This window comes from Schistocerca americana, chromosome 4 (genome assembly GCF_021461395.2).
Source record: "Schistocerca americana isolate TAMUIC-IGC-003095 chromosome 4, iqSchAmer2.1, whole genome shotgun sequence".
Classification (NCBI taxonomy): Eukaryota; Metazoa; Arthropoda; class Insecta; order Orthoptera; family Acrididae; genus Schistocerca; species Schistocerca americana.
In genome coordinates this window covers 760,554,453-760,581,931 of record NC_060122.1, presented here as the reverse complement: position 1 = coordinate 760,581,931, position 27,479 = coordinate 760,554,453, and the positions used below count along the sequence as shown (strand labels likewise).

The window sequence follows — 27,479 nt, the reverse complement described above, 5'->3', positions numbered from 1 at the left end:
CTGATAGGCATGCTACACACCTAATATACAGGTAATGCAGGTACGACCTTAACAAAAGCTAACAGGAAAACAATCGCAGTCTACACTTAGTTGTGATAGTCTCCGGTAGCGTACGGTAATTTTACAACTCTATAACAACCAAAGCCACAAAGAGAAAAGATGATGAAGGAAGTAACAAAAGAAGAATGTCGGACAAATGACAAAGATTCCTTCACAAAGATCTTTTAATTTCGACCTATTCTTCTAAATTTTAAAACGCTTTGGATTCATGTTTTACTTATAAGACTATTTCCTTTATCCTCAGTGCTGCAGTGCACAATTAGCTCATTACACGTAGAAAATGATGAAATAGTGAAGGCAGCAGAGGATCATGAACGAGATGGGGGCTAGTAGAAATTCTTGGTTAACAGAAGAGATATCGAATTTTAGTGATGAAAGGAGAAAATGTAAAAATGCAGTAAATGACGCAGGCGAAAAGGAGTACAATGTCTCAAAACTCAGATCGACAGGAAGCGCAAAATGGCTAAGCAGGGATGACTAGAGGACAAATGTAGGGATGTAAAGGCGTATATCACTAGGGGTAAGATAGATGCTGCCTACAAGAAAATTAAAGAGACCTTTGGAGAAAAGAGACCTACCTGCATGAATATCAAGAGCTCAGATGGAAAACCAGTCCTAAGCAAAGAAGGGAAAGCAGAAAAATGGTTCAATGGCTCTGAGCACTATGGGACTTAACTTCTAAGGTCATCAGTCCCCTAGAACTTAGAACTATTTAAACCTAACTAACCTAAGGACATCACACACATCCATGCCCGAGGCAGGATTCGAACCAGCGACCGTAGCAGTCGCGCGGTTCCAGACTGAGCGCCTAGAACCGCTCGGCCACTACGGCCGGCGGAAAGCAGAAAGTTGGAAGGAGCTTAAAGAGGGCCTATACAAGGTCGGTGTACTTGAGGGCAATATTATGAAAATAGAAGACGACGTAGATGAAGATGAAATGGGAGATATGATACTACGTGAAGAATTTGACAGAGCACTCAGACTTAAATCGAAATAAGGCCCCTGGAGTAGACAACATTCCATTACAACTACTGATAGCTTTTGGAGAGCCAGGTATGACAAAAGATGATGAGCAAGATGTATGAGACAGGCGAAATACCGGCAGACTTCAAGAAGAACATAGTAATTCCAATCCCAAAGAAAGCAGGTGCTGGCAGGCGTGAAAATTAGAGAACTATCAGTTTAATAAGTCACGGCTACAAAATACTAACACGAATGCTTTACAGACGGATGAAAAAATGGGATTGGCCGACCTCGGGGAAGATCAGTTTGGATTCCGTAGAAAAGTTGGAATTCGCGAGGAAATGCTGACTCTGTGACTTATCTTAGAAGGTAGATTAAGGAAAGGGAAACCTACGTTTCTAGCATTTGTAGACTTAGAGAAAGCGTTTGACAATGTTGACTGGAATACTCTCTTTCAAATTCTGAAGGTGACAGGGGTAAAATAAGGGAGCGAAAGGCTGTTTACAGTTTGTACAGAAACCAGATGGCAACAGTAAGAGTCGAGGGGCATGAGAGGGAAGCAGTGGTTAAGAAGGGAGTGAGACAGGTTTGTAGCCTACGCCCGATGTCATTCAATCTGTATATTGAGGAAACAGTAAAGGAAAGAAAAAAAATGGAGTACGAATTAAAATTCACGGAGAAGAAATAAAACCTTTGCGATTTACCGATGACATTGTAATTCTGTCAGAGACAGCAAAGGACCAGGAAGACCAGTTGAACGGAATGGGCAGAGTCTTGGAAGGAGGATATAAGACGAAAATCAACAAAAGCAAAACGAGGATAATAGAATGTGGTCGAATTAAATCAGATGATGCTGAGGGAATTAGATTAGGAAATGAGACACTTAAAGTAGTAGATGAGTTTTGCTGTTTAGGGAGTAAAATGACTGATGATGGACGAAATAGAGAAGATATAAAATGTAGACTGGCTATCGCAAGGAAAGCGTTTCTGAAGAAGAGAAATTTTTTAACATCGAGTATAGATTTAAGTGTCAGGAAGTCTTTTCTGAAAGTATTTATGTGGAGTGTAGCCACGTATGGAAGTGAAACATGGATGATAAATAGTTTAGACAAGAAGAGAATAGAAGCTTTCGATGTTCGGTGCTTCAGAAGAACTCTGAAGATTAGATGGGTAGATCACGTAACTAACAAGGAGGTACGAAATAGAATTGGGGAGAAGAGGAATTTGTGGCACAACTTGACTAGAATAAGGGAGCGGTTGGTAGGACACAGTTTGAGGCATCAAGGGATCACCAATTTAGTGTTGGAGGGAAGCGTGGAGGGTAAAAATCGTAAAGGGAGACCAAGAGATGAATACACTAAGCAGATTCAGAAGGATGTGGCTGCAGTAGTTACTCAGAGATGAAGAAGCTTGCACGGGATGGAGTGGCACGGAGAGCTGCATCAAACCACTCTCTCGACTGAAGACCACAACACTACAATGTAGAAAAAAATAATTTTGCTGGCAAGAAAAAAAAGAAGAAAAAATACTAATACGTTGCTATAAATTCTACATACCCGCTTCCGTTCAGCCCAGTTTCTTATTTAATTAAGTTATTGTGGAGCAACACTACTGTTGAACGTGCTGGCAACGTTTCTTTTGGCTGGAAGGAACTAGGCCCCCATAACAGGCACTATTTCAAACACCCCACCGTACTCTTTGGAGTAGAGAATGTCCTTATCTGAGCTTTGTCTCTTACGCTAGATGTACAATGCACATCAAATGCATGCATCCTATCGAAGGCAATGACGGCTTCTAAGTTGTGTTGGCGTTATTATGGATTGTTGTTCTTTACTCATGTCAAAAGCACACCATACATCAGTATGTATAAACAGGGTGGAGAGAAACAAAGTGACAAGTTCAGGGCAGGGTAGGGAGCGTCGAATCCAGCAAATGTTTTCCACATTACTGTAGGTAAAGAGCTACGGCCACAAAACGATAGCCAGTCAGCGACGAGTGCCCTGAAGTTTGTACAGTTAAATGAACTCGACACAGCTAATAACTGCTAAGGAGCGCAGCTAGTTATTAAGTAATTGAAGATAATAGTTTCAGCTTAACAGTCAAAACGAAGAAAAACTTTAAAAGCTTTATTCATGACTACATGAGAATGTTCTGCGATGTTTCCTGCGAAAATCAACTACTCTGGAAGTTACATTATGTTATAATTTCTTAAAATATTAAACTGTACTTGAAAACATCACTGCAGTAAAATAACCGATATATGATACTGTAAACTGTAGTGTTGTTAATAATGAAACCTAAAGGCCAAATTTTTTAATGTTTGCCAATGTACGCATCAATGAACTTTTGTTCTAACAAGTACAACGGATCAGTCAGTGACCAAAGACAACGGTGAAACAGAAAACAACAATTAAATTTTAAACACTTCTTTTTTCTCAAATCACATTGCTTGCAGCAAATGTTCAAAATTCCTTCGTCCAAAATCGCTACAAAGTTGACATCCTTTCGAAAGTTCCTGAAATGATACGAATGATTGTAGTGGCTTAAAATACCTTCACTTGTTGCTGGTTGACCGTCGTTTCATGCTCATAACGCCACCACGGTTGATTTCCAACCTATGGTAATATGGAAAATTTTGCCCGATTCGACGGCTCCTACACTGATATTACTGCGTCGACAAGAAGGCCTCGAACTTACATCACATATTGTGCTCAAACTGCCCGTTTCAGAGCCAAAAAACCCTTTCAGGATAGAAAGAACCACCTCGGACAGAATGTGATGCCGTATGTCATAAGCGAATGAAAAAATGCAAAGTAGGCTCATTTTCATGTTGGATTATCACTTACTGCAGGTACTGCTCTATTGGTAAATATAGCAATATTCAGTTTTTGAACAACTCCTTGAACATGATCTTTCCGTGACAGCTTGCATTTACCCTAACAAATAGGAATATGGATTGTCCAGGCTTACTCATCGTGCGCCTTTTCTCTGAAATAAAAAAAAATGGCAGTTTTAATTGAATTGTGTGTCAGGAATTAAAAACTGAGTCTTACTCTGATTTAGCAACAGTTTTTTTCCCATCTAGCCATGAAATTGCTTTGAACTGCAGTGTTTGCAAAACTGCCTGTGTTTTACTCAACGTCCTGCACTACTATACTAATGTCATCAGAAAATAGAAATACTTTATCTCTTTCCCTGTCCATCTTCTCCCCCCCCCCCCCCCCACAATCTCTCTGTCCATCTCCACCTATCCCCTCTCTCTTTCCATCTCCTCCTCGCCCCCTGTGCATCTCTTCCTCCCCCTCTACTGACAATCTCTCTCTCTCCCCTCTCTCTGTTCACACCACTCTCCCCCTTTCTCTGTCCATCTACGCCTCACCCCCTTCTCTCGCCATCTCCTCTTCACTTTCATCACTGATTCTCTCCTCCTCTCCTTGTCTCTCCCATCTCCTCCTCCCCAGCCCTCTGTCCATCTCCTCATCTCCCCTCTGTTCATCTACTCCTCCCCCTCTCTCTCTATCCCTCACCACCTTCCCCCTCTCTCTGTCCATTCCTACACGCCCCCTCTGTCCATCCTGTCCTGCCCCCTCACTCCGTATACATCTCTTCCTGCCCCCTACCTCTGTCCTTCCTCTGCTTTTACCTAACTCAATTCTCCCAGAGCTGTGTCCATGCACACATGTTGCTCTTGCAAAACAGGCCAATAAAGGAGGTCAATACCACCTTGACAACACGCCTTTCATGCAGAGTAACCTGTAAGTCAGGGGTTTCAAAACCATTGTTTTGCCCCTGACTTATAGTCTGCCATACAAAGCAGACTGATAAAGCGTGCTGATGCTACTACAACACAGTACACCTGTCATGCAGAGCAGCTTACATGTTAGAGACTGGCAAACCATTTCTTGCACCTAATGTATAGGGTGCCCTGAAAAGCAGGTTAATTAGGTAAGCCGACACTAATCACATACTATATGCCAGTCATACGGGGAAGCCTACACAGTAGGTGCTGAAAAATATATGTTTATGCTCTTATCTCTGCTCATATTGGAGCTAAGAGTTTACAAACCCTGTGGTTCACTGTTTCTGTGCCAAATTTGGCTAAAATTGATCCAGGGGTTTGGGAGGAGATCCTGGACATAGATGCAAACATACATTTTCCAGTACTGACTCTTGAGGCACTTCCCACTTAACCATGCCCCTATCAGCTGCCACCTCATAGCCATTCTTATTACTGAGTAAATAATCTTTTTCTATCTGCCTTCCCAATGACATTTTTAAGCACTTCCCAATACTATTGATGATACAATTTTTCTCCTGTCAGTGTACAGTTGAATCACATTAGATGTTATTTCATGAATGGTTCGAGATATCGAAACGAGGTTTTCTGTGAATGGTAGATGGCAGAGGGGTATATAATTCTGTAATATGCTTAAATTCATGACTCTTGTATCAAACAAGACGCTAAACCAAGGAATTTATTTCTTAATAGAGCGTTTAGGAAGAAGAGTTTGCTGAGATAACGCTTATTAATGTTGGTATTCAGATTTTTCAAAAATTAATTTCATAATAGTGCTGAAGTTGAGCCAAAAGGCTGCCGCCATCCGTTATTGCGGTATGAACACCACCAAATAGGCCACTCACATCACACTCGACCGTTATATGCAGCAAGAAGTTTGAAGGTGTTCCCGCCACAATAGCGGATTTCGGACTCTTTATTTCTTTGTTTCCGTACATTTCTCAGATACTTTTGTTAAATAATTCACTGCCAACATTAACGGGCGTTGTTGTCGTCTTTCAAGAGCTTTTGAATGCCATTAAAAACTTGTACAGTTACATCAAGAATATGAATTCGCTTCACTATCTAGGTCGATATAAGTGTTTAAACATAAACATGTGACAGTATGACGTGTACCTCTGTCTTCTGCCAGCTCCCGTAAACCTCATATCGATGTCCTGAACAGTTCAAGAAATGAAAACTGTGTTAACAATGCGACTGATCCTGTAAGAGAGCGATTCTTATCGACGTTTAAAAGTCTCCGAAGCGACGTAGTTGACACTGAGAAAAGTAATGTAATATATTACATATGGAGCCGCAAATGCGGGGAAATATCCCAAAAATGGATGACAAATGTTGAACATGGGACGTCACCAGATGATGTACCTCCCACACGTGCAGCGGTTATGTTTGTCGATTCTGCTCCACTAGGCTATTCTGTTTTTGTAAATATAAACCGATTCATCACATCACATCGTATAATGTAAAAACGAAAACTGAGTACCCTAGCTGGGCGATATGTAGCATTGCCCCCTACCGGTGAGGGTAGAACTGACAATCCCAACCGCTGTGCGTGCAGTGGGGTACGTCATCTGGTAACGTCATATGTCCAACATTCGTCATCCAGTTTTGGGATATTCCCTGACCTTTGCGCCCGGAAGTGTCTTATACACTCCTGGAAATTGAAATAAGAACACCGTGAATTCATTGTCCCAGGAAGGGGAAACTTTATTGACACATTCCTGTTGTCAGATACATCACATGATCACACTGACAGAACCACAGGCACATAGACACAGGCAACAGAGCATGCACAATGTCGGCACTAGTACAGTGTATATCCACCTTTCGCAGCAATGCAGGCTGCTATTCTCCCATGGAGACGATCGTAGAGATGCTGGATGTAGTCCTGTGGAACGGCTTGCCATGCCATTTCCACCTGGCGCCTCAGTTGGACCAGCGTTCGTGCTGGACGTGCAGACCGCGTGAGACGACGCTTCATCCAGTCCCAAACATGCTCAATGGGGGACAGATCCGGAGATCTTGCTGGCCAGGGTAGTTGACTTACACCTTCTAGAGCACGTTGGGTGGCACGGGATACATGCGGACGTGCATTGTCCTGTTGGAACAGCAAGTTCCCTTAACCGGTCTAGGAATGGTAGAACGATGGGTTCGATGACGGTTTGGATGTACCGTGCACTATTCAGTGTCCCCTCGACGATCACCAGTGGTGTACGGCCAGTGTAGGAGATCGCTCCCCACACCATGATGCCGGGTGTTGGCCCTGTGTGCCTCGGTCGTATGCAGTCCTGATTGTGGCGCTCACCTGCACGGCGCAAAACACGCATACGACCATCATTGGCACCAAGGCAGAAGCGACTCTCATCGCTGAAGACGACACGTCTCCATTCGTCCCTCCATTCACGCCTGTCGCGACACCACTGGAGGCGGGCTGCACGATGTTGGGGCGTGAGCGGAAGACGGCCTAACGGTGTGCGGGACCGTAGCCCAGGTTCATGGAGACGGTTGCGAATGGTCCTCGCCGATACCCCAGGAGCAACAGTGTCCCTAATTTGCTGGGAAGTGGCGGTGCGGTCCCCTACGGCACTGCGTAGGATCCTACGGTCTTGGCGTGCATCCGTGCGTCGCTGCGGTCCGGTCCCAGGTCGACGGGCACGTGCACCTTCCGCCGACCACTGGCGACAACATCGATGTACTGTGGAGACCTCACGCCCCACGTGTTGAGCAATTCGGCGGTACGTCCACCCGGCCTCCCGCATGCCCACTATACGCCCTCGCTCAAAGTCCGTCAACTGCACATACGGTTCACGTCCACGCTGTCGCGGCATGCTACCAGTGTTAAAGACTGCGATGGAGCTCCGTATGCCACGGCAAACTGGCTGACACTGACGGCGGCGGTGCACAAATGCTGCGCAGCTAGCGCCTTTCGACGGCCAACACCGCGGTTCCTGGTGTGTCCGCTGTGCCGTGCGTGTGATCATTGCTTGTACAGCCCTCTCGCAGTGTCCGGAGCAAGTATGGTGGGTCTGACACACCGGTGTCAATGTGTTCTTTTTTCCATTTCCAGTAGTGTATTACATTACATGCCTCAGCGTCATCTACATCGCTGCGGCCCTTTTTTTTTTTTTTTTTTTTTTTTTTTGCAGTCAGTGAGAATCTGGTCGTACATGAGCGTGTATATATTACAGAATAACTCTGGAATGCCTGGAGAAATCTGTAACACATTTTTACTACCTGAAAAATATATTGTATTGAATGTAACAAAAAACAATACTTGTAACCCTAGAACTCCTAGGTTAACAAAATTTGCTTGATCTAAGACTTTTTAACTAGAAAGGGGGGGGGGAGGGAGGCGTTGTCAGAGGTGTCAATGGATGGCACTAGGAAAAAATGTCTTGTCGAGGCTGTCAAAGGATGACACGCAGATTTCCAAAAACGTCCGATGTTATTGTCAAATCCATACTCTTTTCTGTCGCTGGGGTGACTGGTGACAGTTCTGAAGGGTAAATTTAAACGAATAGAAGACTATAACTCTGTCGAACCCGTTGGAGAGTTTTGTAGGAATTAATGCAACACATTGGAACCTTCGAGAATCGGCTAGATGTACGCGGTATTATATACAAACGTGGCATTTATAAACAAAAGTCGCTTTTCAGAAGAAAAAGGGAAGAGGGGGCAGAAGAGATAAATAAGCAAGCAGACAACGCCAGTTAATCATCTCATGAAAACCTTTGTCAAAACTTTAGTTGAAAAAGCAGTAGATGCGTAATGAAAGGAATTTCTGTAGGAAGACGTGAAAATAAATAATATAATAGTAGTAAAAGAAAGCTGTATAGCCAATGCTGAGGAACTGTCGCTCGTGTTACAGGGAGCGGCAAGATGGCGAGGAGAAATCGCGACCCTCCACCATCAGACCCAGGTAAGCAGTAGCCCTAAGGTGGAACGTACATACTATATTGAACAAGAAGGCACTATTATTGTTGTGATGCGACTTGTCACACCCAAGTAATTTGAAATAGCTATGAATCACTGTAGTAACGGCACTGAGACCACTTTTCAAATAGTACTCGACTGGAAGGATTCTAAATGACGAAAACGACTTTGTCTACTAAGAATAACTGGGCAAGCGTAGAATACCACGAAACAGATTATTTAAAATTTTCACACTACACAATCTATTTGTAAGTTATGATGTGGTTATTGAGTTTTCCACGACGGCAACAATGAAAATAATATTCTTGGTACTAAAACGCTAAAACAGTAACTCGAAGTTTTCAACACAATTACCACCAACTTCATAGGGACATGAGGACAGTGGTACGATTCCCAGAAATTTAAGCTTCAAAACTAATTTTATGCGACCAATGAGGCGAGAATTTCGTATTAATATTGTTTTCTTTTCTTTGTTTCATCAAGGAACTAGCTTGGAAATGTCTAATATTTTGATGAGGAACAATCTCTACAGATTTCACATTATGTAAATTATCTCTAACAGATTTACCGTTTATAATGCTGGAGTTAGTATCCTGCCTCACTCTAACCTGCTGAATATATTTTCTACAATGCATGTTGTCTGTAAACCTATTTGTAATAGTCTACGCCTTTTACTGTAGTCTCTTAGTTTCATCAGAAGTACCGTTCGTATAAAGGGTGTGTGAATTTCTGTTCTAACCATAGGTCTTTCTCGTCTTCTCGCTCTATAGGTTAATCTGCTGTAAGACAGATGGGCAGACATAGCTTCAAAATTCAAATACACGTGGCACTATTGTTACATTGCTTAAACGTAATTTATCTAGAAAGAAAAAGCAGTGAGCCACTATAATGACTGCTGTGCTTACAGCCTTCATTGGAGCCGCGAGGTATGCTCCCCCATTGTCCAATTCCGGGTCTCCTATTACTTTACTTAAGGATCTGCGAGTGCGTGAGGTGGGGGAGTGGGGGTGGACGCTCGAACCATCCTGTGGCCTATATGATAGTGGCTAACACTTGACGGATAAGTAGATCATACCTAATTTTGTTGGATAAGAGAACATAAACTCACCGCTCAAAATACACAATCCAGTCACAACAACGTGACAACCGCTTATGTTCGGCGTCAACCGTTCAATAACCACACACAGACGGCATGTGGCAGTACTAGCAGTGGAGGGTATACAAAACGTGTTTGGGAATAACGTGACACACAGTCTAGTCGTTGTAATACAGAAATGGAGCGATTTACCTACCATGAGGGCATGATCGTTGGCTTTCGGGCCAAGGATGGGAGCATTTCCGAAACGACTAAGTCTGTAAACTACTCATATGCCGCCTTGGTTAAACTATACCATGCGTACCCAAATGGAGCCGAGACAACCACAGTTGCACCACAGTTCACTGCTGCGGAGATTTGTATGGGCGAATAGACGCGCAACTGTTTATCAACTAACCGCCCAGAAGATCCATGGGGGCTACCAGCAATGTCTCCTCATCGATCGGTCGGCGAATGTTGCTGCGTGTGGGTTTACGCATCCATGCTGACTGTTCTTCATCAACGACGTCAATACCGCAGCTGTAAGTCCACTGAGTGCCTCTTCATATGAATCACGATCACGTTTTATGCTCCATCGGATACATGGTCGTTGGCGTGTACGGCATGAAACGCCTGAAAACAAACATCGTGCAGAAATCGTCGGAAGGGTTCAGGCCTAAAGAGGAGCTATATGGACTGGAGAATGTTTTCATGGTATTCCTTGGATGACCTCTTCGTTGTGGTAGGCACAATGGATCAACACAGTTATGCGTCCATTCTTATGGATCATCTTCACCCCTACATGCAGTTTGGTTTTCCTCAGCACGATGGCATCTACCAACAGGACAATGTAACTGTCAGCTGGCAGCGTACGTGCATGATTCTAAGAGCACCAGAATGAGTTTACTGTTTTCTCCTGTTCACTAAACTCCTCGGATTTTAACCCAATCAAGAGACTCTGTGGGACCACCTCGATCAAGCTGTTCGCGCCATGGATCGTGAACCAAGAAACCTAGTGCAGCTAGCCAAGGCACAGGAGTCGGCATGCCTCCACATCCCTGTCAGTACCTTCCAGAAATTCACTGACGCTCTTCCTGCTCGTCTTGCAGCTGCCCACGCTGCAAAATGTGGTTATTCAGGCTTTGGACAGGTGGTCACATTAATGTGACTGGACGGTGTATTAACACTCATTCTCATAAATTAAGGATAATTGCAGAATGTGGTGCCACACAACGTGGTACTACACAAAACTGGCGCTAATAACATAGGCACATAGGGAACACACACAACACAGATCTGTAAGTCCACGGTATTGGTGATAAGTTGAGAAAACCGTCCCGAAGCACATGTGCTACAAAGCGACACTATTTCCTGCGCATGTACCACGACATGAATAAGGGATATGATCACCATGCACATGTACACAGGCCGCACAACGGGATGGCATACTCTGGATCAGGTGGTCGAGCAGCTGTTGGGGTATATCGTCCCAGTCTTGCATCAGTGCCTGTCGGAGCTCCTGAAGTGTCCTAGGGGTTTGAAGACATGCAGCAATATATCGACCGAGAGCACCCCAGACGTGCTCGATGTGGTTTAGGTCTGGAGAACAGGCAGGCCACACCATTCGCCTAATATCTTCTGTTTCAAGGTACTCCATCACGATCCCAGCTCGGTGGGGCAGTGCATTATCATCCATCAGGAGGAAGGTGGGACCCACAGCACCCCTGAAAAGGCGGACATACTGGTGCAAAATGACGTCCCGATACACCTGACCTGTTACAGTTCCACTGTCAAAGACATGCAGGGGTGTACGTGCACCAATCACAATCCCACCCCACACCATCAAACCACGACCTCCATACAGGTCCCTTTCAAGGACATTAAGGGGTTGGTATCTAGTTCTTGGTTCACGCCAGATGAAAAGCCGGCGAGAATCACTGTTCAGATTAAACCTAGACTCGTCTGTGAACATAACATGGGACCACTGTTCCAATGACCATCTTCTGTGTTCTTGACACCAGGCTTTACGGGCTCTCCTGTGACCAGGGGTCAGTGGAATGCACTTTGCAGGTCTCCAGGCGTTAAACCATGTCTGTTCAGTCGTCTGTAGACTGTGTGTTTGGAGACAACTGTTCCAGTGGCTGCAGTAAGGTCTCGAGCAAGGCTACCTGCAGTACTCCATGGCCCTTGCGGGCACTGATGGTGAGATATCGGTCTTCTTGTGGTGTTGTACACTGTGGACATCCCGTGCTGTAGCGCATGAACACGTTTCCTGTCTGCTGGAATCGTTGCCATAACCTTGAGATCACACTTTGTGGCAAATGCAGGGCCCGTGCTATGACCTGCTGTGTTTGACCAGCCTCCAGTCGCCCTAGTATTCTACCTCTCCTAACGTCATCAATATCTGTTCTTTGAGCCATTTTCAACACACAGTCACCATTAGCGCGTCAGAAAACGTCTGCAATCTTACTCGCTGCACCGAACTCTGACAGGCACCAACATACATCTGCGTATGTGGACCGCTGCCAGCGCCACCGTGCGACGACCGTGGGTCAAATGCACCCGCATGGTCATACCCCGAGGTGATTTAAACCCGCAAACCGCCCACCAGAGCGTTGTTTCACCATGTATCAGCATTATCCTTAATTTATGAGCATGAGTGTAGTTACCCCCTTCAAAGAGCACTGTGGTCACTTTGGAGCGTTGTAATTGGCAACCAGTCGGATACGCGACAGTCCATCATTGACGTAAATCATACCGCGCGTGATAGCCACGCGGTCTAGGGAGACTTGTCACGGTCCGCGCAGCTCCCCCCATCGGAGTTCGAGTCCTCTCTCGGGAATGGGTGTGTGTGTTGTCCATAGTGTAAGTTAGTTTAAGTTGTTCTACGTATAGCATACTTGAAGGAAATTGTAAGCGCTTTTCCTCGCTGTATTGAGACCGTTATGAATGTTGGAGGCGGTTTTTCACGGTTCTGGCGTGATGTCTCCTGTATTCAGCTAGGACCGATGACCTAAGCAGTTTGGTCCCATAAGATCTTACCACAAATTTACAAAAATTTTACGTAAATCATGGCAGTGAAGTGATGGGTATCTGCCAGTCGGTTGTATTAATCAGTGCAGTAAGATGAGTTAGGATGGAGACGTAGCAGAACGGAAGACTGGAGACATTATGTTTGGACGTGTGCGTGCGCAAACCCTCAATGAAGTTGTCCAACTTGTTGGGTATCAATGTGGACTGTCCAATGTTTTTGCAAGGAATGTTGTATCACTGTACGTAAGAACAGTGGATTTAAAAAGATCCTGAAAGGGACTGGAGGGGAATATTATGCCTTGTCAGTAACAATTGGTTTGGAACGGAAGAAGAGTTGCTGGTGTCAGGAAATAAAGGTCCATCTCAACCACTTTCCAAGCGAACTTTGAGAAGGGAACCACATGCAGTGAGTATGTGGAGTCGCGAAACTCCCAAAGGGCATTGCTTGCTGCGGCACATACAATTGCTAGTCTTGAATGGCGCATTGTGTCGATCAACGAGTCACGATTTTGCCTCTTTTCAAATGGCGCAAAACGGCGAATACACTGAGGACCCAACGAAGCGTGTAAAGCGCGGCGGGTTGAGTGTGTAGTTCAGACCGGATGTGCTTCTATGATGTTTCGGGAGCGTTATTTTTTTTAAATTTTTATTTATTATTATTTTTTTTGTGCGCCTTGATTTGGGCCCACTCGTTCAGGTTACCGTGAACATGAACCAGAATGTTAGTTTAAACATTCTCGGTGTTCAGATGTTAGTCATTCTTCTATATCTTCATGACGAGAAAGCTGTGAATATGCTGTGGACACATTTATCTTCGACCGGACGGTGTGGCGCAAAGGTCAGCGCTCTTGATTCGCACGGTTCAAATTCCCGTCTGGCCGTCTTGGTTTAGGTTTTCCACGGTTTCCCTAAATCGCTCCAGGCAAATATGGAGATGCGTCGTTAGGAATGGGCACGACCAATTTTCTTCCCCATTCTTTCGAAATCAGCGCTTATGCTCCATCTGTAACGACTGCGCTCTCAACACGACTTTAAACTTCCATCTTCCAAGATGACAACAGCTGTGTTCAGAAAGCCGCTCGCGTAGGTACGTGATCTGATGAACATTCAGGCATCCTCCCGAACCTCGGCTTGTCAACTATATCACCTGATCTTAATCCCGCAGGCGTTGACATTTACTCTTTTGGACAGCGGATGAAATGCAGAAATTAGCATCCCTGCTCTTTGGTACCTCTACGACATCTTGTCGTCAATGAGTGGCTTCAGTTGCATGTAGCATACTTGAAGGAATTTGTAAACGCTCTTCATCTACATCTACATCTACATCGATACTCTGCAAATCACATTCAAGTGCCTGGCAGAGGGTTCACCACCTTCACAATTCTCTATTATTCCGATCTCGTATAGCGCGCGGAAGGAATGGACACCTATATCTTTCCGTACGAGCTCTGATTTCCCTTATTTTATCTTGATGATCGTTCCTCCCTATGTAGGTAGGGGTCAACAAAATATTTTCGCATTCGGAGGATAAAGTTGGTGATTGGAATTTCGTGAGAAGATTCCGTCGCAACGAAAAATGCCTATCTTTTAATGTTTTCCAGCCCAAATCCTGTACCATTTCTGTGACACTCTCTCCCATATTTCGCGATAATACAAAACGTGTTGCCTTTCTTTGAACTTTTTCGATGTACTCCGTCAGTCCTATCTGATAAGGATCCCACACTGCGCTGCAGTATTCTAAAAGAGGACGGACAAGCGTAGTGTAGGCAGTCTCCTTAGAGGGTCTGTTACATTTTCTAAGTGTCCTGCCAATATAACGCAGTCTTTGGTTAGCCTTCCCCACAAAATTTTGTATGTGTTCCTTCCAATTTAAGTTTCTCGTAGTTGTAATACCTAGATATTTAGTTGAAATTACGGCTTTTAGAGTAGACTGATTTATCGCTTAACAAGTTCCTTTTAGCACTCACGTGGATGACCTCACACTTTTCGTTATTTAGGGTCAACTGCCACTTTTCGCACCATTCAGATATCTTTTCTAAATCGTTTTGCAGTTTGTTTTGATATTCTAATGACTTTATTAGTCGATAAACGACAGCGTCATCTGGAAACAACCGAAGACGGCTGCTCCAAATTCGTTTATATAGATAAGGAACAGTAGAGGGCCCATAACACTACATTGGGAACGCCAGAAATCGCTTCTATTTTACTCGATGACTTTCCGTCAATTACTACGAACTGTGACCACTCTATAGGAAATCATAAACCCAGTCACATAAGTCAGACGATATTCCATAAGCACGCAATTTCACTACGAGCCGCCTATGCAGTGCAGTGTCAAAAGCCTTCCCGATATCCAGAAACACGGAATCGATCTGAAATCCCTTGTCAATAGCACTCAACACTTCATGTGAATAAAGAGCTGTATTGAGGCCGTTATGGAGGTTGGAGGCAGTTTTTCACGGTTCTGGCGTGATGTCTCCTGGATTCACTAATTTTTCGCCTTGTGTGCTTATCGACATAACTGGCAATGAAATAGCTAATACCCTTGAGAAGAAAGCCATTTACAATCTCAAGAAGGTCAACTAGTACCGTCAGGAAACTTCATACACAAAATAAAGCATCTCACCAGGAAGGGAATGAGAACCTTACAAGCTATAAGAAGAACAAACTACCCCAAGATAAGACCATGGTGTTGTGGACTTAGCTACTGGCGGGAAATCACAGGCTACACTGTCCATTCACAGTAATGTCACCGCCCGTCAAACGCCTGAATAACCATCTTTTGCAGCGTGGACCGCTGCTAGACTTGCTGGGAGGTCTGACAGGGATGTGGAGCCATGCCCGATACAGTGCCGTGGCGAGCTCGTTAGGTTTCTGGGTTGAGCATCCGTGGCACAAAGAGCCCGATCGAGTCGGTCCCACAGATACTCGATTGGGCTTAAATGGGAGGAGTTCGGTGGCCAGAGGAATATGGTAAAGTCATCCCCGTACTCTTCGAACCACGCACGTCCATTGCTTGCTGGGTGACGTGTCACACTGTCATGCTGGCATATGCTATCCTGCTGAGACGCCCTGCTAAACCCACAGGACAGGACAAGTAGTAGGAATTGTGGATGAGGGCCAGAACGGGCGGCTGTCAGCTACACTCCAAACATAACACTTTATTTAGTTGTCCAAACATTACAGCGCAACTTCTAAGCTTGACTATCGACTGAAAACGTCTTTAATTCTAAAATGGCTGAAGGCTCATGAATTAAATATAACTGCTATAATTTTTTTCTTTTTAGAGGTAGAAGGTTCTAGGCTTTAACCCAAAATAGTATTTAAGCCCAAGCAATGTAAGACTTGACTAGTCAGATTAAGTTTTTAAAAGCAGATGAAGGGCCATTTATTTAAAACAACAAAATTACTATAACTTTTGAACAGGCAGAAGGCCCAAGCTTTATGACCAATAAGAAACCTTACTTCAAAACGGCTGAAGATCATTGTTAAAAAAAAAACTGCAACCAATTTTCCAAGGCAGAAGGCCAAAAGCTTTTAACTTTAAATAGCGTTTAAGCGCAAGTGATGTAAGACTTGATAAGTAAGAATCCAAAATTTTAAAGCGGCTGAAGGCCCATCATTTTAAGAACAGCACAACTACAATAAATTTTAACAGGCAGAAGGCCCACAGCTTATTTTGAAAGAATGTAATAATTGATACGTAACATCCTTAAAACTTAAAGTGGCTGAAGATCGACGCTTTTAAAAACAATACACTACAATGAATTTCCAACAGGCAGAAAGCACACAGCTTTATCTTCCAAAAAGTATTACTTGATAAGAAAGATCCTTAAAACTTAAAGTGGCTGAAGGCCGATGCTTTTAAAAAACGCCGCGCGGGATTAGCCGAGCGGTCTGAGGCGCTGCAGTCATGGACTGTGCGGCTGGTGCCGGCGGAGGTTCGAGTCTTCCCTCGGGCATGGGTGTGTGTGTTTGCCCTTAGGATAATTTAGGTTAAGTAGTGTGTAAGCTTAGGGACTGATGACCTTGGCAGTTAAGTCCCATAAGTTTTCACACACATCTGAACATTTTTTTTAAAAAACAATACAATAAATTTTCAACAGGCAGAAAGCCTTTGATTTTAAAAACACAATTACCAGCATACAAATTAAAACTATCGGCTATGAGTCATTAAAAACACACAATTAAAGGGATAATAAGAAAGGCAGTATAGGCAACGGCGCTTAGAAGTTTCCAGGGGGCTCGGTCTGCTCTTGAAATCTTGACGTTCCCTTAAGTGAGACAAGAAGTCGGCCCAACTATACTCGATCCGCCGGCAACACAACCAAGAGAAAGAAGGGACCCATCGACAAGACGACTTGCTAACCACCGACCAGTATCGAGGGTTCCAAAGCCAAAACGTTACAGACACCGCAGCCCACAGCCAAATATACATTAAGCTGTCAAAAACTACACACCATGTTGGACAGCGACAACAGGTACCTGAGTTTACGTCAGCGACCAGGGCAGGTAACCGGAACACTAACGGCCACAAGGCAGAAAATTCCGCTGGCGCACTTGAATTTCAAATCGACAAATATAGTTAATTCCACCACACGGCGGCTAAATCTTCACCAACTCGAACACTCGCTGTTGCTTCCAGGAATACCACCAACGGCGAACCACCAACCAACGGGACAACTTGAAAAGACGTGGTTTCGGTAATTAAATCACCACTCAACTTTCATGTCTTGGGTCGGTGAGCCACGAACCTCGCAGCACTCGGAACAGCCCCCACACTCTAAAGACCACCAGCGGGCCCGGCCGACTGCGCTGCGCACAGACTTGGTTGCTGATCCGCTCCAACCGACCAACTGGCTGCACACCGCCAAGCCGGAACTATAAGCACCAGACCAAAGATGGTATACGGTGCAAATATCGATACACATCACTGCTGCCACACGTAGAAAGAGGAGGAACGACGGCATAACCGCAGGAAACCAAACGCAGAGTAACAGCCAAGTTTTAAAGCAACGCGTAAGCTGGGCTCAGCACCGCTCACCTCCCAAGGGAAAACAAACTATGTAGGGGTGTACATGGACCCCAAGTACAGATGCATACTTGTGTTGATACTTTGCGCCTTTCAGAATGACAAGTTCACCCAGGGAATGCCACGAAAACATTCTCCAGAGCATAACGATCTCTCCTCCAGTCTGGACCCCTTTTCTTTCGTTCGTTTCACGCAATGTACACCAACAGGCACTTGTCCCGTGCAGCATAAAACGTGATTTATCTGAAAATTCCCCCTGTCACAACTCAGTAGATGTACATTTGCGGTATTGTCCAGCCAGTTCCGGCCTCCATAGCCGATGAACGACAATCAGTATGGGTGAATGATTTAGGTGCCTGCACCAGAGGCCCATAGACAATAACATTCACTGGACGGTCGCTGATTAAGGCGCTCAGTCCAGAACCGCGCGACTGCTACGGTCGCAGGTTCGAATCCTGCCTCGGGCATGGATGTGTGTGATGTCCTTAGGTTGGTTAGGTTTAAGTAGTTCTAAGTTCTAGGGGACTGATGACCACAGAAGTTAAGTCCCATAGTACTCAGAGCCATTTGAACCATTTTTTGACGGTCGCTGAGGAGACACCGTTGATAGTCTCTTGGCTCATCTGGGCGGTCAGTTGCTCAACACTTGCAGTTCTGTTAGCCCGTACGCATCTCCGCAGCCGTTGTTCACCCCTGTCATCTATGGTCAGTGGTACACCACAGTTGCCTTGGTGCCGGTTGTGGATAGTGCCGTTTTGTCTGCGCAGTATACTGTAGTCATGGCAGCTCGCGAATTACTTGCAAATTTGGCTATTTCGGATCTGCCTTCACCTTTGGCTCAAAAGCCAACTATCACGTCTTTTCGGACCTCAGAGAAATCGCTTCTTTACCGCGTTACAACGACTGCACAATGTGTCCGTATCCACTCGATATGCTTTATATACCGCCCACTGCTAATGCTGCCACCTGCCGTCTCTGAGTGGTTATTGCACACTGACTTCGAATATATGCAGTGGTCACATTAATGTGACTGGATTGTGTATATCATCCATGATGTTTAATTATGGTCGTTTCAAACAAAACTTACATCTCGTCAACATCATACGACCTCCTGTGTACAACTGCAGTGAAATAACTTTTTTTCCTGTGTCTGCAGGAAGGGCACAGCAACGGCTTTACAAAATAACATAAACTGTCTGAAAGATAATTTACCGCTCTGAGTCCGTGTATTGTTGTCTCGCCTATCACATCCGCCTCCCCTCCCCCATGCGGATCCTGTATGACCCCATTCCGCTCCCACACCTCCTCTTTTTCCTCGAATGGATACAGATCCTCTTCACCTTCCATAAACTTCATCCCCCTCACCCACTTGTCTCTCGCATCCTCTCCCACCCCCGTCCACTGCTGCACCTGTATTCCTACGTCCCACCTGCTCTCCATCTCTCCACTCTCCATACCCTCGCCCAAGGTGGCTTCTGCCAACTCACCCTCCCTGATGATGCCCTCATTCCCTCCATCTATCCTCCTACCAACTTTGATCCTCCCCTTCCACCCCCTGTGTCTCTTCCCAAGGGCACCCTCTCTCCCTTCTCTCCCTCCTCCCTTCCTCACTCCCTCCTCTCCCCCGGGCTTCCCCTACCCCCTACCTTCCTTCCTTCCCCTCCCATCTCCTCTGCCACTGGCATCTACGACCTCCCCTCTCCCTCTTCCCCCACCTTTTCCCCTTTGGCAGGTCCCTGGACTCCTACACGTACAGTGAACATTCACGGGGCAGAGATCGCCACCGGGTTTTTTTTGTGCAATTGTGTTAGTGCTCTAGTGTTTCACCACCCACGCTCCATCATTCACATGTGCCATTTCAGTCATCTGTGTTCGTGTACCAGTGTTGAACGTTTTTTATTTTACTACACCTGTGAATGGCTCCATGTTTTTTACCTAGTGTGTCTACTGTTTTTTGTTCATCATTTTGTTTTGTTTTTCTATGTCTTCCTATATTGTACTATCTGTGGCCGAAGAGCGGCGTAGTATTGCCGCTGCCAGCCTACCTTGTATGAGGTGTTAAAATAACAATAAAGAAAAAAAGTACTGTTAGCATCATAACACATTTTAATGTACAGAGCATCATATTACCTTCTTAGTCGGCACCATCTCTCTGAAACATAAGGCAAAAATTTAATGTTGGAATCTTATTGTGACTATGCTTCACTTGTACACTAATCATTAAGCTTCTGCAATTATGTACTGATGATTATCATCTTTATATATTATGCATACCATAAGCGAATGAAATAGTAATAAAAAGCAAGTCCGGCAACGTGATCAGAGTGGAACCACTTTTTAGAGAAATTTTTCCCTCTTAGATTAGGAGTAATGTTAGCAGTATGACAAGAAACGTCTTGCTGATTACGTAATTTGTACACCATTTGTTGCAGGCCCGTCACTCCGGGTGGACCCAAGTAAGTCATCACCATGAAGCGCTGTGCCTTCAACATCGCTGCATCCACACCTTCACACCTTCTTGCAACTATCACAAATATGTGCATATGCATGTGTACTCAGCGGGAATTAAACCACTGCGGGTAGCTGCGTTACACGCTTGCGGTTTGAACCAGTATTAGAAATCATTTACCTTACATATACTTAACTTCCGCAATTTTTGCTATGCCTCTGATTGCTTATTTTGTTAACTAGATTACCAGAAACTTAATTTCCTTTTTATATTTCCATTCATTAACGCCATATTCATATGCAAACTGTAACACAATTCTGTTCTTAGATTTAAGACATTCGTTACACAAAAATGTGATGTAAAGATTGTAACTCACGTAAATTCTCTCTCTGGTAGGCAACTCCAATCAACTAGAAGTGCTAAATACAGTTTCACAATACGCCAGTCTTCAACGAAGAAGCTGATAAACGTTTGTTTACAATCTGAAACCAACTGCAGCTGTAATGTTGTTGTCACCTTGCCATAGCACGTAAATAGTGTTAAGGATGGGCCTTAAACATTTCCTCCGTCATATTGTCACGTAAATTCATGCAAACAATAGTAAGCGTCACAACCTACCATTGTTTATTTGCTTCAATAATTATCACATTCACCTGCTCAGCAACAATTTTGAAGCGCATTTGCGTTCAGGAACATATTCAGGATCTTTATCTAAGTCTTAGTTATCCACATCATCCTCGGATTTGCGCAAATCGTCTCTGAAAAGTGTTTTCCTGGCAGGAACACCGCACACGTTACTACTACTGGCAGCATGGTTTTTGGCGCATACCGCTGTTTACATGCACTCATCCTGCCAAAGCTGCCGTTAGTGAGAATTAAAATTAGAGACAGAGCTGCCATTTCTCGGTTTTTGAAGGAACTATCAACTAATATGAATAAATAACACACACAATAATGTGACACAATAATTCTGTTTCTCTTCGACGGTACTTTACTATTGTTTACAGCTGAGACCTTCATCTTATCTATTTGGCTATTATTGATCCTTTGGAGAGCCAATCCTAACAAAACTCTACCACTTGGTGAGCGAGATGTATGAGACAGGCGAAATAGCCTCAGACTTCAAGAAGAATAAATAATTCCAATCCCAAAGAAAGCGGGTGTTGACAGATGTGAAAATTACCGAACTATCAGTTTAATGAGTCAGAGCTGCAAAATACTAACGCGAATTCTTTACCGACGAATGGAAAAACTGGTAGAAGCCGACCTCGGGGAAGATCAGTTTGGATTCCGTAGAAATATTGGAACGCGTGAGGCAATATTGACTTTACGACTTATCTTAGAGGAAAGATTAAGGAAAGGCAAACCTATGTTTCTAGCATTTGTAGACTTAGAGAAAGCTTTTGACAATGTTGACTGGAATACTCTCTTTCAACTTCTGAAGGTGGCAGGGGTAAAATAGAGGGAGCGAAAGACTATTTACAATTTGTACAGAAACTAGAGGGCAGTTACAAGAGTCGAGGGGCATGAAAGGGAAGCTGGGGTTGGGAAGGGAGTGAGACAGGGTTGTAGCCTCTCCCCGATGTTTTTCAATCTGTATATTGAGCAAGCAAGAAAGGAAACAAAAGAAAAATTCGGATTAGGTATTAAAATCCATGGAGAATAAATAAAAACTTTGAGGTTCGCCGATGACATTGTAATTCTGTCAGAGACAGCAAAGAACTTGGAAGAGCAGTTGAACGGAATGGACAGTGTCTTGAAAGGAGAATATAAGATGAACATCAACAAAAGCAAAACGAGGATAATGGAATGTAGTCGAATTAAATCGGGTGATGTTGCGGGAATTATATTAGGAAAAGAGACGCTTAAAGTAGTAAAGGAGTTTTGCTATTTGGGGAGAAAAATAACTGCTGTTGGTCGAAGTGTAGAAGATATAAAATGTAGACTGGCAATGGCAAGGAAAGCGTTTCTGAAGAAGAGAAATTTGTTAACATCGAGTATAGATTTAAGTGTCAGGAAGTCGTTTCTGAAAGTATTTGTATGGAGTGTAGCCATGTATGGAAGTGAAACATGGACGATAAATAGTTTGGGCAAGAAGAGAATAGAAGGTTTCGAAATGTGGTGCTACAGAAGAATGCTGAAGATTAGATGGGTAGATCACATAACTAATGAGGAGGTATTGAATAGAATTGGGGAGAAGAGGAGTTTGTGGCACAACTTGACAAGAAGAAGGGACCGGTTGGTAGGACATGTTCTGAGGCATCAAGGGATCACCAATATAGTATTGTAGGGCAGCGTGGAGGGTAAAAATCGCAGAGGAAGACCAAGAGATGAATACACTAAACAGATTCAGAAAGATGTAGGTCGCAGTAGGTACAGGGAGATGAAGAAGCTTGCACAGGATAGAGTAACATGGAGAGCTGCGGCAAACCAGTCTCTGGACTGAAGACCACAACAACAACAATAGTGATAAACAGTTCAGGTATCTGTGTCTTTCGCACACCGTCTCTAGACACTTTCTGTTGCTCTTACAATGTCTGCCGGACACTACTTTAGAATATAGCTGTATGTTTACTTGTGTGACTAGGCAATATTATCATCATTATTATTAAGAATGAGTAACCAGTAGTGCTCTTAACGTAATGCGACAACCTTTTGACTCTAACAGGGGGTATGGTGCGATTTGTACAAGTGGTTAGTAGTCTGTCTGTCGTATATGGACCAGCGTTATTACTATAAAACATAAACAACACTGTTAACTCGATACACTGCGTGTTTTTCAGGCTTCCGCCTCCCCGCCAGCAGAGGGACGTGCCGCCACCAGGGGGGCGTGAGCCCGCCTCCACCCCTAGGCCCGCCACCATCCGCCCCCGGTAAGCCGATCACACATTTATCTCTCTTACTTGGCTGCCTGTTGCCTCGTATTCGGCAACAGATACATCTTTCCCATGTCGTAACTCCACTGTCGCTAGTTTAAAGCAGCAAGAGCAAAAAAAAAAATAATAATAATAATAATAATAAAATAAAATTAAAAAAAGTCTGCAAATACTCACTTCATATATGCTTTATTCATTTTAGTAGTACCTGTTTAAAGCCGTAACACTTCTAGTTATCAATGCTCACATCCTGCCGAGCCAATATCAGCGCATCCCACCGACCCAACACCAACATTTTCTGTTGCCAATTATGCACAGTTTTCGTATTTTGGTATTGCGACTCGACGCGCGATTCTGGCCCTAGCGGGCTGAACTTAGTTGATATTTTAGGCACCCACTGGGCGGCAGCTACGTAGCGTAAATTGTAGCCGCAGAGTGTTGTTAGCCAATCGGATTGCCCGAGCTGTACAATAGTAGCAACGTAAGTGCGAAAGTGCTTGTCTGTCTGCCCATCGGCATTACGATACGAGAAGTGGACTAGCTATCGCATCATTGTCCACTAAGAACAATGTTACTTTTCAATTGTCCATACTATCTCCATAGTTTCATACTAATATTATAAATGCGAAAGTAACTCTGTCTGTTACGCTTTCACGACTAACCGCTTAATCGATTTTGATAAAATACGGTATGGAGATAGCTTGAATGCTGAGGAAGAGCATAGGCTACTTTAAAGAGTGTTCTTCAATATATTTATTAATTTGAAGAATATAAAATATTTATTGAATTTGAAGAATGTAACTTGAAATACGGAACAATGATTCAAACGTTTTTTATTCCAGTCTTTGATCACAATATCAATTCTTTAGACGATGACCAGTTTCATTCGGTAATGACTATCCTCAGATCTCTTTTACACCATGTCCTACAATGAGGATGGTCATTACGGACTGAAACCGGTCATCGTCTAAAGAATTGATATTGTGATCAAAGACTGGAATAAAAAACATTTGACAGTATTGGATCACTGTTTGTACACGCGACTATGTCGCAGTTGGTGGAACAATAATTACTTAAATATGGAACAATAATTGCCCTTTGAAAAAGGAGTTTGCTCTTTGATTGTTGTGAAAATATTTTAGTTTGATGTGTTCTACCTAGTATGATTCGACGTAATGAATATGTTTATACAATCCTCTGCTAGTTTAATCTAAACTTCCATGCTAATATTAGTAAAAAACCCGTCACATTTTAGCCTCTGAGCGTCATGCGTCTCTTATAATTTCTTTGTCGTCGTCAAATTTGCGTGAACAGCTCGCGGCCTAGCACTTAGCGTTGCTATTTCAGATTACACATTCTCGGGTTGAATTCCCACTTGGGTCGTTTTTTTTTTCTGCTCGCGTCTGGATGTGTTCGTTGTTTTCATCATCGTGCATCGAAGTCAAGTAAAAGGACTTGCACCAAGCTCCCGAACATCCCAGCCGGGATGTCCGGTTCATTCAGCGTTCCGGCGGTGACAACGGTTATGAACGTACAAGCATTTCACATGTCCCATAGCTTGCCTCCCATTTAGCATTAACCTGCGATCTTGCAGTGTTACTTAAACATGTTACCTGGACAAATGTATTCGTAAAATTTCATTACTCTACATTATTTTTATCCAGTTTAATTAAAGACATTGGAATATCTCGAAATCTACACATCATATAAAAAAAGCTACAATTACAAAATTCCGGTTTGTTTGCCTCGGAAGTGGATATCCAACGATACCGCACTCGACCTGCCATCCTACCCCACGCATAGGTAGTGGCGTGGGGGGGGGGGGGGGGCAGCTTTGAAATCTTGAATGGGAAGCCCCATATTTTATTGCAGACTACGATTTTACGGGTAAAGCTATTTAAAAGATAAGATCTACCAGCAAGTGCCAACACGACGTTATGACACGGTCGACCGCATCAGAAACGCCTTTGCTAACGTTCTCGCAGATATGCTTCTGCCCTGCGTACTGTCTTTTGAGAAGCGGATCACTAAATGTACTTAAGTTGGTGGTATTACGTTGGAATACCTACTCTAACCGGGAAAGCAGAGTAGCGTTCGCCTTGAGCCTTGGCCACTGTGGCTCATCGAGTAGTCATCTGTTCGATATTTTGGAGGAATACAACGTTGCGAATGGGATTTCCAATTAGAAGTTATGAATTACTGGCATGTCCTACCCTCGCAGCGTGGAAGTATGGTCCCAGGTACCATTGGATATTCAAGGGCCATTGAGTGGCAAGTGTTAAGTTAGCATTGTTTACCCAATTGTATTCCTCCTATTACAGCGCCGTCTGTGGCGAAACGAAGAAAATGCTTCAGACAAAACGTATGTAGATTTTGCCGTCAAGTCGTAATCTGAAAAAAAATATTTAAAAAAATTGGGGTTCCCATTGACGATTTCAAAGTTTTCCCTCTCCCCCACTACCCACGCTCGAGATCGGGTGGCGGGTCGAGTCAAGTATTGTTGGATGTCCTCTTGCTGGACAAACGAATTGGAATTATAACGTTTTTTGATCTGATGCGTAGTTTTCGAGATATTTCAATGTCTTAAGTTAAAATGAACATTCTGTGTTGGTGTTGTGTGTTGATCTAATAGCCGAATGACAATGAAATTATTAATGTTATTGTTACGTTTGCAGGCCACCCGTCCAGAGACCTGGGCCATAAGTAGAAACAGCACCAGATCTGGAACGTAACACGTCTTCAAGTACTTATGCTACTATTAGAACCAATCTGTGTAACAGTTCAGCTTGTCAGCGCATATCTACCAAATGGTAAAATAAAAGCAGTGTGTTGGAAGATGCATTATTTAGTGATATTAATAAAGACCTGCCTGCAATAAAAAATTATCTCCAAACATTTTTTTGTCGTTTCATTTGTCTCATGTTCTACATGTTACTTTAAAACGTATTTTCGCTTGGCATTTAAGGCGATTTTAGTGTAGGTTGCACGACACTATGAAACATCACTGTAATTTTTCTGACAATTCCGTGACCTGTCCGCTCATGAGATTTGTACTGTACTAAATTGCTATTGTTCCACTTCCACTAGGTCCCTTCACACTCAAGTTCTCAGGTATAGAGTGAGCGGAGCCGGACTAATCGTCTACAGAAGGATGCCAGCTTTTGCCCTCAGTTCTTCTGCTCTCTCTGGATGGACAGGTCATTGTCCACCTGCAGAGGTATTGGGATCACTTCTAATTTTTACTGACTGCTACACTAACCTATCCCTATCTGATGCAGCACTTCCCTCTCATTGTACGAGTTATATGGTGCAGAAAGTAAATTTTGAAAGAGAGCATTAAAACGCTGTCGAAGAACTAGCAAGGAGTAAAAGAAGAAATGCCAGTACTCCATATCTAAACATGTTATTCTAACCTTGAATCGTGGTCTAACCCACTGTCATCCATTGAGTGGGTACCTTCAGGTTAGCAGTGTAGGAGTTCAACCAAAATTTACGCAATATTAGTGTCGTAGTTATTAGCAACTAAAATCTGATAGTATTTTCGTACACAATAAAGCATCACGAGAACAGCTGCTACGACGGGAAAAAATTGTGAACAACAACATACCATTCCTTGCCCCAGTTAACTCAATTAGCAACTTCTTATTGCATTCATTGTTTCAACGATGTTGATTCTAGGCCGACTGGAGGGCGGTTTTTCGAACTTTTCTTGACTGGAAACAGGATAAGATGCGAAAAAGTCAGCACAGAGACTGTGGAAGGAAGAGAATCGCTGTTTCAGAACCGAGTAATGCTGCTACTACAAACGTGCTCTATGATTCACACCGAACATCTACAAAACTGGAAAATATCTAACTCCGATATGTGTTGTGCGCTAAGTCTAGGTCTTCATACATATATCTATATTTACACTCATCGAAAACACTGTGATGAGCAAGATAGAAGGTACCTTCCATTGTATTACGTATTAAGTTTCCTCTCATTCCATTCACGTATGATTCCTTAAAGCCCTCTGTACCTGTTGCTACATCCCAAGAGTTTCTCACCTGGAGTGGCGTGGTATCGCTGCGTCAGCCACCATGGACTTAGTATCACGCAGCTTCTCTTTGTTTCCGAGGACAAAAAGAACTTGGTCATTAGAGGGAGTTCCTGACTGGCCTCACACAAGGGACAAAACCAGCAGAAGAAGCCATGGAGGTGGAGCATCGATCACAGAAACATTCTAATCATGCAAGCAAAGTCACCACTCTAAGAGACAGGCT

At 43.8% G+C, this 27,479-nt stretch overlaps 1 protein-coding gene across 2 annotated transcripts in view; it reads left to right on the top strand.

Annotated features, from left to right (window-relative positions):
- The window catches only part of LOC124612266 (proline-rich protein HaeIII subfamily 1-like), a 34,225-nt gene extending 8,115 nt beyond the window's left edge, over positions 1–26,110 (top strand). The window contains exons 2-5 of one of the 2 annotated variants that reach the window (XM_047140362.1): positions 8,688–8,738; positions 20,325–20,348; positions 23,125–23,214; positions 25,893–26,110. In XM_047140362.1, the coding sequence (XP_046996318.1) occupies positions 8,688–8,738; positions 20,325–20,348; positions 23,125–23,214; positions 25,893–25,920 (193 nt within the window). In that variant the 3' untranslated portion in view covers positions 25,921–26,110. The remainder of the gene's footprint in view (positions 1–8,687; positions 8,739–20,324; positions 20,349–23,124; positions 23,215–25,892) is intronic. The other variant, XM_047140363.1, reaches the window with a different exon arrangement.
- The last annotated feature ends 1,369 nt before the right edge of the window (positions 26,111–27,479 follow it).